The sequence below is a fragment of the Drosophila albomicans genome, chromosome 2R (assembly GCF_009650485.2).
Source record: "Drosophila albomicans strain 15112-1751.03 chromosome 2R, ASM965048v2, whole genome shotgun sequence".
Lineage (NCBI taxonomy): Eukaryota > Metazoa > Arthropoda > Insecta > Diptera > Drosophilidae > Drosophila > Drosophila albomicans.
In genome coordinates, this window is record NC_047631.2 from 9,368,203 (window position 1) to 9,384,327 (window position 16,125).

At 37.4% G+C, this 16,125-nt stretch overlaps 1 protein-coding gene across 1 annotated transcript; it reads right to left on the reverse strand.

Moving 5' to 3' along the window:
- Window positions 1–1,484: 1,484 nt before the first annotated feature.
- On the reverse strand, window positions 1,485–6,164 carry LOC117576226 (sodium-independent sulfate anion transporter). The gene is made up of 5 exons (XM_034260839.2): window positions 5,539–6,164; window positions 3,963–4,183; window positions 3,586–3,907; window positions 2,389–2,550; window positions 1,485–2,325 (listed from the first exon to the last, which is right to left on the reverse strand). Exons 1-5 carry the CDS (start codon window positions 6,032–6,034, stop codon window positions 1,622–1,624), a joined length of 1,905 nt encoding a protein of 634 aa, XP_034116730.1. The 5' UTR covers window positions 6,035–6,164; the 3' UTR covers window positions 1,485–1,621.
- Between the last annotated feature and the right edge of the window lie 9,961 nt (window positions 6,165–16,125).

Here is a 16,125-nt window from a genome sequence, read left to right on the forward strand (position 1 = left end):
TTTGGCATAAACAGCTGAAATGTGGTTTAGTTTATTTTTGTCCCTTGGTCAACACGTGGGGAAAACCACAGAGCATGCAATGCACTTTTTCCGCTATTAAATCATTTGGCTTTTTTCGCTTTTGTGATTTCCGTTACCGCAGTTTGAATGATATTTGGTTTGTTGGCGGTCAAAGCTTTCAATAATAGCACACAGAGTTAGAAAGGATAGAGAGAGAGCTTCTTACAGTTTAGTTGCTAGCTAATCAGCACAATATCTTCAAGTTAATTGAAATATGGCTTAATTTAGTGCATTTTCAACTGCAGAGTAAGTTATTCCGTTTCGCTGATTCGATCATCGGCCGTTGGCTGCAGTGCTCAATTGGAATGCAAGCCGTGTATTTAACTCATTAGCCCAGCAATGCAGAAAATGCTGTGCAGCACGGACTCAAGTCAGCTGAACAGCTTAACAAGTAAACGGGCCATTGAAATAATTACCAGGACAACTTCTACATCCCAGTTTCGAGTCCCTTATCCCCCACCCCCAAGTTTTTCATTTGCATGACCCACAGTAGTAGACTGTGGTTCGCCCATCTCCATCTCCAACTTTGGACAGCGTTTTAAATTTCATTAAATCTGTTCACTTCGTTTGCCAATGCAATCAGCAATGCGAAAATGTTGAGAAAAATCAGTAACAAGGCCGCACTGAGGCGCCGCATTTCATTTGCAACGCCTCAAGTGCTTGAAATCTACTTAGATCTCATTCCCATTCCCCTTCATCCGCACCCCACCATCTCTCTCGCTTTTCTGCTGCCCTCTTTTGACCGGCTGCTGCTGCTGTTGGCAAGTGGCAGCGCTTAACCTTACGTAATTAACTTGCTTTGCGCTTGTTTTTCTTCTCTACCTCACTGAGACTGACTTTTTTATCAGCGCAAGAACAGAGTATGCCAGATTCTTAGAATAGGCTTAAAGTGCTCAATTAAACTAATATATCTCTTTTTTACAGGGTATTTCAAAGTCATCCTCCTCCTTTCGCTTGTCTTTTTTTCGTTCCATCTCTGCGCTTCATGTTTTTGCTGCGTTTTTCTTTAGTTTTTATCCACTTTACGCAAGGATTTTAGTTTAATTTCTTGCAGTTTTTCTCCGCTTTTCACTGGCTTTTCTTCTGGTTTGCTCTATTTTCCAAAAAAAAAAAACGGACAAAAAAATCCAACAATTGTTTGGGGCGCGCTTAGTTTGTGTTGCGCTTTCGCTTTTCTCTAATTTCTTTGCGCCATTTTTCACAATTTTTTTTCGCTCTCGACCGTTCGACGTTCTAAGTGAAAAAGTAAACAGAAATCCATTAGCTTGGCAATCATTGGCGGCGCCGCCAATGGCAACCCCCCCACCACAACTTGCCACCTATTGTGGCACTGTGGCACTGTGGTTGGGCCGAGGTCAGTGTGGCTCTTATAAATTGCCGCCATCAGCGAATTTGCTCTAGTTTTTCAAATGCTTTTCCGATTGAGACAATATTTCAGTAATTTATAGTAAACATACTCGTATATATTTTGAGACTTTTTGGAAGCGGAAACTGAGGAACAACAAACGTAGTTTTCAATAAATAATTAACTAGAACTGAGTGACTTTTGACCCCCTTTCGGCTATTCGATGTCAATCTTATAGCCCAGATCAATGGAGGCACGTATGTGCTCCTTCAGATTGATGTAACCATTGCGCAGTGACTCCTGTGTAAGAAACTCCTTGACTTTCGTCTCATTCTCGCAGAACACCAGATTGTCCGTCACATCGATGAGATGCTGCAAATGCGCTGGAAATCTGTAAAGTATCAAGAGCGTTGAACTCGATGCATCCGATTGACGGCACAAGTCACTTGACAGCTTCGAGATGCCCTGAGCTGCTGTGTAATCCAATCCGGTTATCTTGTGGCCATCGATGACTACCGTGATCTTAAACTCCGCTTGGGTGCAGGCCTTGAGCACCAGACCACGCAGATGATTGATGGCTGGGAAGTAGATGCCATTTCCCGGCACCACAGAGATGTATTGCATCTCATCCAGTTCCTCGATCTTCACTAGAATCTCTGGACGCGCCCAGAGGAAGAGCAGATGCAATGCAGTCACAATGATGCTCACAAAGAGTCCGACTTCCACGCCGAAGAGCACGCACACACAGAAGCAGAGCAGCCAGATGCCAAAGTCCCGCTTTGACTCTTTCCACAGTCGCATCGGCAACTTGAAGTCCAGCAATGTGAAGATCGAACAAATCAGAATCGCCGCCAGCGTCGCTTCTGGTATATAGTTAAAGTAGGGACTCAGATAACTCAGCGCCAGCAGCACAATGACACCTGTAATCAATGGGAAATGACTGTTAACTTTTCTTCACTCTCACAGAGTTTCCCTTGACTCACCCAGATACAAGTTGGCCATAGGTGTCTTCAGGCCACAGGCTGTGCTGATGGCGTAGCGCGTAAATGCCCCAGATGAAGGCATCGCCTGCACACAGGAGCCAAACATGTTGCACAGGCCAACGGTGAGCAGCTCGTGGTTGGTGTCAACCAGTCCCTTGGGAGCTGCAAAAAGTAATATATAACATATAGTAATTTAACTATTTAAAAAATATATAAAAATTAAAATTTATATTAAATCGAAACATTAAGCCCATCATCATTTTATGTACTACTTCATATATTATATAATAAAGTATCTGCAATTAAACTCAAAGAATTTCTGTATTCATTCGGCAGCCATAAAGATAATGCAATATTTCTTATTGAGCGAAAAAATGGAATCCTTAAAAATTCTTTTGTACATTTTTGCAAACTAGACGGCATGATTGAAGATGCTTCAAAAATTAAGGAATAAAACTAGTTAACAACTAACATCCGTTTTCTTAAGAATCGCTTTTGAGATCATTTCAAAATTCATGTACATATATTAATATTTGTATACCCATATTTGTTTAAAAATCTCATTAATGATATTTTTGGAAATATGAAAAACAAGTAAGAAAGCTACAGTCGAGTGTGCTCGACTGTGAGATACTCGATACCCATTTTGAATAAAAGTAAAATATTGCAGTATTCATTTTAAAATATATTAAATGGTTATACCAAAAAATACTGAAAATATGTCAAATGTCATTTTGGGTATTTATAGAGTATTACATTCAAAATATATCATAGAGTGCTAAATATACCAGATTAATAGCCAAGGCAACTAAGACCCCTAGTAAGTAGGCGTTTTCCCGATACAAAAGATTTTCTTTAATGTCTTCGACAAACTTGATGTGATTGTATAGATTGCCCTTCACAGATGGCAGCATAAAATTATTCGCGCATTAATTTTTTTAATTAGATTTATCTGAAATGTCGACTAATTATACGAAATTTTATGATAAAATTGTTAAAATTATGTGTGATATTATTTTAATAATCATGCTGATCGAATCAGAATATTCATTAAAATATTTCCTTTAATCTTCGTACTAACATTCTTAAGCCATGGATTGAGTTTTTCACATACACAATTATTATTTATTTATTATTTCTACTTAACTGTTAGTCACTTATCTTCCACCATTTCGATGTTATTTTCTTAGTACTTACTTAGCTTGCCAATCGAGATGTTTGTCAGAATGCCCACAATGGGAATGACAATAATGCCGACGTTGAGTTCACTCAAAACCTGCCAGAAGCTGTAAGTGCGTCCGGGTGTTTCGATAGTCAAGCTGGGCACAGTGAAGTTGGGCAGACTTGAGAGAGCATTCGAGCTGAGGGCATAGGGCAGCTTTTCTCTGTAGCCCAGCCAAGTGTACGAGACAATTGCGGCAATGAAGACGATGAGAGTGTTCCTCGATGTGGACAAATAGCGACAACAGATGCGCAAAGCCTTGCCACGTTTCTGATTGCGTGCCACACGCTCCAACAGCTAAAAAGAAGTGAATGTTTAAAACCAACTGGTGGAAGAAAAAAAAGATACTTACCTCGAGCAGCAGTAGGAAAACAATTGCACAAATGCCCATGATTAGATCACCAATGTTGGCTTCGTGGATACGGGAGCTGAGAGTGCGGACAGAGTTGACGAGACCCGGAACTAAGTACTTGATGCCCAGGAGCACTTTGACCTGGGACTCGATGACTAGAATCGCAGTCGCCGAGGAGAAGGCTTTGATCACGGGCATCGAAATGAATTCAAAGATGAAGCCTGGAAGTAAATTGAGGTGTCAATCGATGCACGTTTAAACGCACAATTAGCGACAATAACTACTTGGCGAAGGTGTCAATTGGATTGAATATAATTTACATTGAGCCATACTTATTGAACTACATCAGGTTTGTTTATTTGCTTAACCGTGGAATCGACACAAACTTGGATTAATTCAATTGGTATGAGGTCACGAATTGGACAAACGGATATTGTGGCTTGACTATTGTCGATTATCGTCATAATTTAGTGATTAACGATACCATTATAATTGCTCTAACTTCCACTTCATTAATTGCTGCTAATTGATCGACTCAATAATTATTTGACAGTCTTTCAATCTCACTACAAACTCAATTTGTTTGCATGCCACTTAAATCCAAATCTTTTTCTCCGCCTCTCTCTGAACTGCCTCAAAGCGGATAGAGCATGTGAACTCAATTGCTTTGCGCCTCGCGTGGGTCGCTAATCAAAATTGTACACCCAAGTTCAGGGCCTAATGAAGCTGTCGCAGTCAATGAAATCTAGAACTATGCTAGTTAGGGATGGATTATGCAGAGAGAGAGGCAAAGATAGATCACACACTCACACGCTGATATTCTGATTGTTTGGGGTCACCCACATCGAATGACAACAATCAAGCAACTTACGAGTCGCACTTAAGTCAATTGACACCGACAATAAAACGCACAAGACGTTTCAGACTTTTACCAGATACCGGTAGAGGAACTATGAAGTAACATAATGTACTCAAAGATACAGGTGCAGATTTCGCATTCACTTTTGAAAGTGTCGTGTGTCGACTTTATTCTTTTCGATTCTACAATTATTTTTCACCATTGCAAGTTTAAATATTCATTCACTTTCACACTTTACTCGTTCATAAATAGATTGAGATACAATTTCTCAAAACTATCTACAATATTGTTTTGAATTTTAAATATAGTCAATTGAGATGATTCAAATAAGTCAATAAGAAAATAGATTTACATCCGTGTTGATGCTTTTTCTTTCAGATAATAAGTTCTTGGTATATTTTATACTTCTTAATAAAGATGCAGATTCTGTGTTCACTTTTTAAAATAGACAAAGAATCAGTTGATGTAGTGGATAATATAAAACACTTCCTTAACTTAGAGTAGTACTTTCACTCATATCTTTGCAGAGAATCTTTTTAGATACGAGATATGAATTTAGTGGAAGTAGAAGAGACGGTAAAAAAAGGTAATAAAGATTAAGAATACAAAATAAATTATTCATTTTCGAACTTTTGTTAAACTAAACTGTTGACACTTCACCTCGATTTACTTCATATATTCACTACACACACTTTGAATTCTTTTTCTGTAACTCACCCATTCGCATTGCACCCATTATGATCTGAACAATGCCACTGAGAAAGGTGAGCAGAAAGGCAAACTCGATGGGCCGCCCCACGGTGAACTGGACGCTGACCAAAGCCACGAGGCTCGTGGGTCCAATGATGACCTTATCAATTGAGCCGAAGATCAGATAGATCAGCGGTCCTATGAATGCCGAGCAGAGGCCATAGCGAGCCGGAAGACCAGCGAGTAGAGCACACGCTATGCTCTCGGGTATGATGGTGAGGCCGAGAGTGATGCCCGAGATAAAGTCATCGATGCCCCATTCCATGTTGTAGGCGGGCAGCCATTGAAAGACAGGCACATGACGCAACAGGGCGCGTCTCCATTTGCTGGGCGGTGGCTGTGCTTTTTGGGCATCTTTGTCACTGGCAATTGCCTTCGGATTGCAGTTGCTATTCGTGGTGAGCAGACGCACCTTGGTCGCTCTTTCGTCCTGCTCTGACTCCGTTTCCAGTTGCGGATACATCACAAAACGAGGTCTGTTTCGATTGAGTCGCGGCTTGATAATAATGCTGATAGCAAAACGCGAGTCGCAGATGAACGCTTATAATCGCAGATAGCACAGATCTCTGTCTCACATCCCTTCCCCGTCCACCCACGTCAAATCAAATTGTAGTCCCAATTTGTTTGCCTTAAGTATCAGAGCATCGCTCAGCAGATTCGCAGCTCAATTGTCAGCTGTTGTGTAGCCAGAGCAGAGCTTAAAAGCTGCCAGCTGTTTTCTCTCTCTCTCTTTCGTTTTCTGCGTTGCTTTTCGCTCGTTTTTCTTTGGCTTCGATTGTTGATCTTACAATTTGATAATACAGATGCTAACTGTTCTGTGCACCTCGGTGGCTAGCCGTACCAGGGGCTTGCCCTTTTCCGATGCTTATAATTATTTGATTCAATTTGGAAACCAACCTGACACTTTGGTACTGTGCTCATGCTCCATGAGCGCACTCTCATTCACTCATCCGCACATCTGGCCAGACTACACTAGATGTAGATGACATGTGGCGCTGTGTCCAACAATTTGCTAATTGCCCGTTAATTGAACACCCGCCGTGTCACTTGTGACACAACTCTGTAAATTTTCACTTGCCAAATAACAACAACGGTTCATTCATTGTACGGTAAACAGCAGTCAATGACGTCAGTGTCAACAGCTGATCAATGCACTTGAAAGTGTCAAGCCGCAGTTGCAACTATTTGCATCCACTGCAAATAAATTCCTTATTAGTGTGACTTAATATTTATTTTATTTATTATAACTTTTTTATTTGATTTGAACAATTAACAACTAATTAGAACATTAAAAGCAAAAAATTAAAATAAAAAGTATAGGGAATTTAAAATCAAAAATCTTAAATGAAAAATTAGTTCAATTTATTTTGTTTCTATATGAAAGTATTTTCGGAAGAGTGTTTTTGAAATTTTATTTTTCTTTTTAAAATTAGATTTATTTAAAATGATACACAATAAATTATCTTTGTTTAGAATTAAATTTCTCGAATTCAAAACAATGAGTTAAATAATTTGAAAAATAATATAAAATATTATTAAAATATTATTATAAAATTTTCATATCACCCAAATATTTTAGATTTTTAATCAAGATCAGTAACATAGAAAATTAAACTGAAAATTATCTTAAGTATCGAAACCAAAGTGACAAAAAAATATGTATGTCCATATTGCTTAATTCACTAAATTAATATTTTTAAGACATTGTTATACAAATTTGTTTTTTTTTTTTTATAAGCCAAAATGATTTCATCTACAGTTGTAGAAAAAGTAAATTATTTGAATATTATATACCAGATGTCGCATCACATTATTTACCATTAAGAGATTCCTTCCTAAAAAAAAGTCTTGACATTTTTGCATTTAAATTATTTGTGTGAAAATACGAGTTGCACTTTGCGACTTAAAAACCCCGAACCACGCTGGGTTGAGTCTAATTATTGCCACACATGGCGTATGATTAATATTTATTTTTCGTGCTTTTTCATTTAATGTTATCGCACTTGCGATGTGCGTGTCTATGTTTTGAGTTATGCAAATGTGATTCCTTTCTTGCCAAGACAAAACTTTGACTGCGGCCACGTTTTCGAAACAGCATAAAAACCAAGAGAAATCATATAAAAGAATGGCGGCAGCTTGAAATACGATACATGAACACATTGTGCTAATTTTGATGTAAATTCAAATTTCAAACTTTTGCGTATTAAGTGTAAAGTTTGTCAGCACCATAAAAACAATCAAATATTACTTGAAAAATCAATGCTATGGAAACATTTTCGTTTTAATCTACTTAAATGTGACTGCATACAAAATATAGCTAGATATTATCTCATATTATTTTGGAATTTCATTGAATACATTTTGTTGCAGAATAGCTGTCGGGGCTGTTGGGGTATTCGTAAGCGGCTTTTGAATACTCCTCTGCTCGTATGTGTATTTATCGCTGAGCTGCTCATTTGTAATGTAAAATCTGATTTTTCGCTTATGGAAATTGTGTTGGGCCTGTTGCCTATGCAGTTGTTCTTATTGCTTATGGATTTATCTGGCACGTTGCCATGAGCAAATCCAGTCAAATCTCTATTTAATCACAACTCACTCGTTTCCATTAGCAGAGCTTGCCACAAAACGAATGAATAAGTAAATTATCCATCAGAGGGCGCCCTTTAAAAATATTAACATTCCCATTGTAAATACAAAAAATCATTTATTGCCCCATGCTTATTCATATAACAATAACAAAGTTGAAATCTTTTTTCAATTGCAAATCGTCATGTAAATGATATGCGAATTTGAATTTGAATTTGAATTTCAATTCGATGAGTAGTTGTTGTGCATTTACACAAAATCAATTAAATCGAAATGCAAATGGAAATATACCACGAATTAGCCCCAAAACGTGATGGATATTCATATTAGTTTGTTGCAATCAGCGATGCTAAACTTTCTAAATGGACAGCCATGCGTATGTGTAATGCGTAATAATCGCAATATGAAAATTTGTGCGGTTGTTTTTTTCTGTTGAAAACTGGCATAACTTATCATTCATTTAATATCAAAAGATGTTTTTTTGCATATTACATAGTTTTATACCGGATACCTAAAGGATAAAAGTGTATTATGGGTTGGTGTTAGCGTGAAGCGACAGACAAAGGAAGTACTATAAGTAGAACAAAGTATGTCTCAATAACTATAGGAAGGAGAGACCTACCATAATTATAATTTATAATTCCTGGTGGCAATCAGATACAAGTTGAAGAAGTTATTTAAAAAATAATTAAATATAACTAAAATCGTTTGTTACTTTGGTTGACACCCTGGCATATTGGATACTCTAAGGTATATTCTTAATGTAATAGTATTTTAGTAAAGCAAACATATATTCGGTAAATTACAGTATATTTTTAAGAATAATACCTCATAGTTTTGGTGTTATTGAAAATGTGAAGCGAGTATATTACAGTCGAGTGTGCTTGACTTTAACTTTCCTACTTGTTGCTATTATCTGTCAGTTCGCGACTATATCAAATAGAGAAAACGAAAATGCAATATAAAGAAATATATTAAAGATAAGATTCAACTAGTTTAGAGACTTAAATCAATCACGACTGAATGAAGTAAACTGACCCTATGAATGCACAAAACTGTATTTAATACTTCGATTTAGATTTCTTGGGTGTCATCTCTAATTATTGGTTATCTCGTAGGCGATAATTTACACTAAATTTGAACGTGTCCAATAGCTCGCAATGGCAAAATTGCTGCAAGCTTGTATGATCAAAGGCAATTTGGTGCAAGTTAGTTTAATGCAATTTTCAAAATTGCTTTTCAAATGCAAACTGCAACATTTTCGCACGTACTTTGGCACCCAACAACAAGAACAACTAGAACAACTTCAATAACAACAACAATAGCCATAACTGGGTCTAAGAAAAGTTTACAAAATGATGCACTTAAAGTTATTATTTCAGCCGATTATTGCAACTGCCACGACGCACGATTGCACATTTAACGATGCCTTTACGAGCGTCTCACTCACTCTCTCTCTCTCTCTCTTTCACTCTCTGTGTTGCCTTCTCTTTCTCTGTGTGTGTATGTGAGCCTTATTCAAATGAAATTTTAAGTGCCCCGACATGAGCTTGAGCTTGGAAAGCAGCCGCTGCCAGGTGCAAGCAGATTGCGATGAGAATACTACTCAGAGTGGGCGTGGCTGTTGGAGTGAAGGCGGGTTCTGCCTGATTATTATTTCCAGGCACACTTCGTTGTGGCATTATTATAATGACTGTTGCACAGCAAAATTCACCACGCACCTGACTCGCATACAACACTGTTGAAAGCAACTTGAGCTCTCCGCTCTAAGCTAATGTCCTGCCAGCTGCTGGTATTCTTCCATTAGTCGGCAAGCAAATAAACACACAGTGCGGGAGAGTCTGACGGACTGACAGACATTAGATGACCCAAGTCCACACTGCTAAGTAGTTTGTCTAGCCTCAGACACAATGCCAGACAGAACATAAATGTCGAAATGTTTTCGCTTTTAATAATACAATTTAAAGTTGTTTTTTTCTAGTATTTTATAATCCCCTAAAATTCTCTTTATTTTATTCTCTCCCAACTCCTTTTCGATTATAACAAAAAGGGCGCAGTTTTATTGTGCGTCTGTCTATATTAATATTTACTCAGGAATTTCACATTCTCTTTGCTCGTCTTCAGGTGTTTGCTTTGTGAGATAATACTAATTAAAAACGAATGATGCGCGTTTAATTAATACTTTCCACGCTTGTTATTACACTTTTTTGGCGAAGATATCTTTTGATTAAAAAGCAACTGACGTCAACCGTATTATGAATCATTTAAGAGCTTTGGTATCTATTTCCTCCGAGATGTGTCATCTTGAATTATATGAGAGTTACTTTGATTTAATGTCTTGCAAATAAAAAATAAAAAATGCATTAGAAAACTTAGTTATCAGAATGCATATAACGAAAAAAGTATTATAATCAAAGTGGACAATTGAGAGTGCTTAACTTGTAAATACCATGTGATTAAAATTTGAAGAACTCTTACAAATTAATTACAAAAATAATCGGAAACTACAAATTTGAAGAGTGTGTCGAACACACGACATTTTTGAGTTGAAGAGCTGAGCAAAGTTCTGCGACTCAAGTCTGAAGCATGCTTTAGATTAATATAAATGAAAATGAGATTGACACTTTCATCTTGCCATCAAAACTCAACCGTTGACATGTGAAATGGGAAATGCTTCGTGCCTCACATACCTGCTAGCATAATTAAAATGTTATCACGCATCCCACACACACACAGAAACACACACCCGCACCTGGCGTGAACATAAAAAAAAGACACATAAAAATTTAAATGAAATTTGAAAATTTGAAATTAAACGAAATTTTATTTTAACGCTTATTTTTTTTGTGTTTGGCGCGCGCATTTTATATATTTTTATTGGGGCTTGCGTTTTGCAATTGCCCATATAATAAAAGGCAAGCAAATATTGCGTATACGCCGCGTGTAGGCAAACAAAATATTATGATGCACGTACACAAGTGGCACGCCCACCACACATACAGACAAACCCGAAAGATCCACTCAAATGCGACGCCTTTTGATTTTTAGTTAAGGGCAACGAAGCGAGCGACGATTTTGCCAATTTTGACAGACGCCGCATTATTTCCGCCAGCTGCCACGCCCACTGTTCCAAATATTGAAAATTGTTCCGTTTGTTCTATTTCTGCTGCTGCCTGCGATGCTGGCAAACGTGCCATGGATTTGTAATGAAACGTGCGGCAAAGAGATGGAAAATACTCATACGCCGTGTGAGCCGAACATTTTTACGAGTGTTGTTAGGCGTAATTTTAATGGCTCAAACATGCGCAGGTCCTCCCAGCCCCACAAAAAAGTTGGCACGGATACCAAAGTGTTTTAGCCAACACACACACACACACACACACACATACATACACTCTGTGGCACACCTGGAGTTGAGTTTGGTGTTCTACCGGAAATTTAATTGTGTGCGTGCTCTAACAGTCGAAATTCGCTCTACGCTTTTGTGCGCCCGCCTTTGCCTTTGCCTTTGGTTTTGCCTTTGCCACCGACTGTTTGTCGTTTTGTGTTTGTAAACAGGTGTAAAAATAAAAAACTAAGCCACTCCTCTCACAGTCCCCGCCCCACTTTGTGCTATATTTGCGTTTATTTTTATGATCATGTCGCTCGTTAGAAATAATGCCAATGCCAACACATGACGTCTATTGTGCTACACTCCACTCAGAGGTCTCTTCAACTCCCTCTCTCTCCCTATCTCTCTCTTTCTGAATGGATTACCGCCAATTTACACCCCGCCCTCACCTATCATCCGCTTAATCTGTTCTTCCTCTACTGCTGTCAATTTTCTTCTTGTATCTTCAATTGTAATTGGCATTTTAAATGTTTCGTAGCTTGGGTTTTTTCCTCAGTGGTTGGAGAACTTAATTAATTGTTTTAATTGTCGTAGGCGAGGCGAGAGTGAGTTTGTCGGAAAGTGAGTGCGGTTTCAGTTGAGTTCGACTGTTAAGTGCCATCATAATTTTAATAGCATAGCCAAGTTTGACACAAATAATTCTACAATTATTGTAAAACATATTCAAACCTGAAATTGGAAATAGTTGCAGCTTCGATTTCAATGATAATTATTTGACAGTTTGGCATCATCATTGAGCTCATCAGCAGTGACCACAACAAAGTCCTCAGTCCGTTAAGCTGGATCAAATGGCAGTCGGAGGCAAACAAAGGCTGCCTCCAATCAACGCTAATAGCAATCTCCTCCTCAACATGCTCGCACACTCAAAGTGCTTAGAAAACCAAAAGCCAAAATACTCAAGAACCAGGCAGATGGATGATTCGGTTTCATGGATGGAAGACACTCACACTCACACTCGCACACACTCACTCTCTCTCTCTCAGGCAAGACTATTAATTAATTTCCCAGTCATTGGCACATACGACGAGACATTGACATGGAAAAGGACATAAACACCGCATGCCGTTGACATCTGTGTCAAAGGCAAAACCAATACGCAACCATTTGGAACTGCAGGAGATCAGACTGTCAATTAGAATGCTATCTACTTGACTACTCTACTACCATATACATACATACTTATAGTAGACAACAAGATACAGGCAGTTCCTAAAAAAGCAGAACTAATTGAAGCAAAAGCTTGCAGCTATCAGCAATATTGCTAAGTGCTTTCAAAGTATACAATTCACCAAACAGGAGCCTTAAAAGCATCAATACGCATTATGCTTATGAGAATGTCAACTAAAGTTCGAGTACACAGAGCTTTTAGAGGCTTTAGAAAGCACATTCTGAAAGTAGATTTGACCCAAATGAATCGTCGATAGTCTAAACAATTAAACGCTTAATTAAATGAGAAATAAATGTTGACCTGATTTATTGTAGCCTTAAGCACTGAACAACACTTCAGAGTGTTAAATTTTAGCCTAACGCTTTTAATGTGCTTTCAATGAAAATACTCAAGTTAACTTAAAGGTATAAAAACAAAAACCGCATCAGTTTCGCACATTGTTATTTATTCAGACCGAGTTCTGAATAAAAGCTATCATTGATATTCGAATTATATGATTTTTATTTTATTTACTATGCTAGATATATTTTTATTTAATCATAGTTTTGAATGGGTTTCAGAGTACAACATTTTATTGTTTTTATTATATGTTCACACAGCTTTCATAAATATCTAATTAAATAGATAAAATATGCTTAATTTTTTGTGATTTTTATTCAAACTTAACAGTAGTGAAATGATTAAAAAAAGTATATAATATTATTGTGAGCTTTATGTGCTTTTACAACCGTTTGCTGTAAATAATTTATAAAGAAGAAAAAACTAAAAAATAGAGCAAATGAGTTAAAGTTCTAGATAATTTAATTCAAGCCTGTTAACAATGAAGAAGCTTTCACTGTTTCAATTTTAGTCCCTCTCTTCCTCCTCTCTTTCTCTCCTCCCTATTTCCATGACGTCTCCTTGCTTGATTAATACAACGTTTCGCTTTGAAGCTAATGAGTCGCATATGAGAATTGGCTGACAATGAAAATTGATGCCAAGGAAATTGGCTTCGACTCTCACAAGGAGCTCACTCTCTCCCCTCTCTCTCTCCTTTCTCTCTCCTCTCCACAAGTGACACTCAAGTGTTGGGCTAGGAAGCAAATACCGTTATGATAGCTAAAGCGTGGAGAGGGGGGAAGGTGTGAAGATGTGCGGCAATGCTATCTAACAAATTGAAATCTTGCAGAAATCTCGCACTCGAGTATTCAGTGTTTGTCTTAAGTTGTCGACCAGAAACTGAGCCAAAATTGGCAACAGCAATTGCTTAACTGTAAGTGTGTGTGTTTGAGTGTGTGTGTGTGTGTTGAAGTGGGTAATTTATGTTGAGCTCCCAAGCATCAGCTATCGTGCTGTGTAAATTGCTGCACTCCAGTAAGCATTTGCATAGATTTGACTGTTGCCAAAGCAAAAACAGCATTTGATCTCCAGCCGAGGCAAAACGCATTTTGTTTAATTTGATGTGTGACTGTCTGACTCTAAGTGTGTGTGTATGTGTGTGTGTGAGCCTGAGTGTGTGGTTTGGGATAATTGAATGAGGCTAGGCTCTAGTCATTTACATTCAATTAACAGTTGTGTGCAAAACGCATCTGCATGGCCATCTATCCATCTATTATCTGGGCATTCATGAGATACAGATATACTTGATGTTATGACTTGCCCTCTTGCATGAATATTCATCACAATCGGGTAATTTATACCTGATGAGTGTCTGCTAAACATGTAATGCAAGCAGATATCTTTCATTACACTAACTTCTGCACATGCATACATAAAATATCGATCAACTAATCGTGTTGAAACTCAACCTAAGCAGTCGGTTAAGTCAAGTTGATTAAAGAAAATAGTTAGAAACACAATGATAAGAGGATTTGAGTACCAAAAATTATTACGAATTCAAAAGGAAAGCTAAGAAAGTCGAGTGTGCTTAATAGCAAATTATTAGAGCTATATTCGAAAAGAAATAGATGAAAGTCAGTTAAAAGAAATGTTGTTATAAAAATTTCGATTTTAAAACTATTTATGAAATTAAGAAAAGTTCTCTAAATTTATCTAGCTTGATTTATTTTTCCTCCATTAAATTTGAAGATCATATTTCTAAAATCTGTAGACAGAATTAAACTGAAACAGAAAAAGCCTCAGTTAGAACAATTCCTATAAAATAACTCCTATTCATTTTTTCCGCACTGTATTAAAATTTCTTTATAAACAAATAAATATTTTAAACTATTTTTATTTTTACTTGATTTTTGCGTGATTTTTAATATCTTAAAATCAATTATCACATAAAATTCAATACATGGATTCAAACTTCTTATTTCGATAATGTTTTTCTAAAATTTATGAATTATTTTTATTTTTACAAAATGTTATTGAATCTCAATTAAATATAATAAAATAAATTTCGTAATTGTTGCACGAAATAATTTATCAACCTAACAAAATTCTTATAGCAAATCTTTACCTATTTCTATTTTATTATTGTGCTAAAGTTGAGCGTATTTGCATAAAACAAACGATAGCTTCACTTGAATAGTTTCGAGTGAAAAGTATCTCAATTTGAAAAAAGCGTAAATCATGGAGAAGCAACAAAGTTAACTTTTTGGGGCTCTTGTGTTATTATTGGCTTTGGCTGGCAAAGATTTTAGCAGCTACTTAATCGATGTAAGCTTGATTTCAATGCTGAGACAACAACATGAAGAGACAGAGAAAGAGGGAAGAGAGAGCAAGAAGAGAGCTAGAAGGAAGCAGAAGGACAACAATTCTGAGATTGTAAGCAAACAATGTAACCAAATTGTATCAACAAATAAACATAAACAAACGAAGGACCGCAACGAAGCAAATCGAAGGGCAAAGACTGGAACTTGGCAGGACGAAGAATGAGAAACACGGTGGGGGGGGAGGGTTGATAGATGGGGCTTGCCGCGGGTCAAGTGGCAACAAAAGAAATCGTACACACACAAACACACAGAGAAGGAGAATAAGTGGGCAACAGGAACAAGCAAAAGGAACAGGACCTGGAACACAACAGGACTTGAGTTTGGATGCGTGTAAAAGTGTTGGGTGATTTAGTCCTTTGTGACTGAGTGTGTCTGTAGGTGTGTGTGTGTGTGTTGATTGAATCGAGGCAAATAAGCAAACATGAAATCAGCAACAAGGAGAGCCACAAGAACAGTTTTTGGAGAGACGAGAGCTTCTCTCAGCTAAGCGAAAATTGATAAGTGCATAAAAAGGAGATGGGCAAATAAATCGGGATGTCGATTCTGCTCCTCAAGTATTTGACTAATATAAACAAAGCCCAAACAGCATGCAATATAGGACAATTAAGCATCTTAAGCAACTGTGTTTGAGTTTGTGTCGTCAAGTGCGAGTTGCAAGTGTTTGTTGCCAACCTGCGTCCAAACTGACAAAGTGTTATCGCTTCACCTTT

Bases quoted from the DNA above. Each gene is read 5' to 3' on its own strand.
- LOC117576226 (XM_034260839.2), bottom strand. From the start codon at position 6,034: ATGTATCCGCAACTGGAAACGGAGTCAGAGCAGGACGAAAGAGCGACC. The intron at 3,908-3,962 runs GTAAGTATCTTT...ACTTCTTTTTAG, and splicing joins TTTTCCTACTGCTGCTCGAG to CTGTTGGAGCGTGTGGCACG. The intron at 2,551-3,585 runs GTAAGTACTAAG...TACTTTTTGCAG, and splicing joins CATCTCGATTGGCAAGCTAA to CTCCCAAGGGACTGGTTGAC.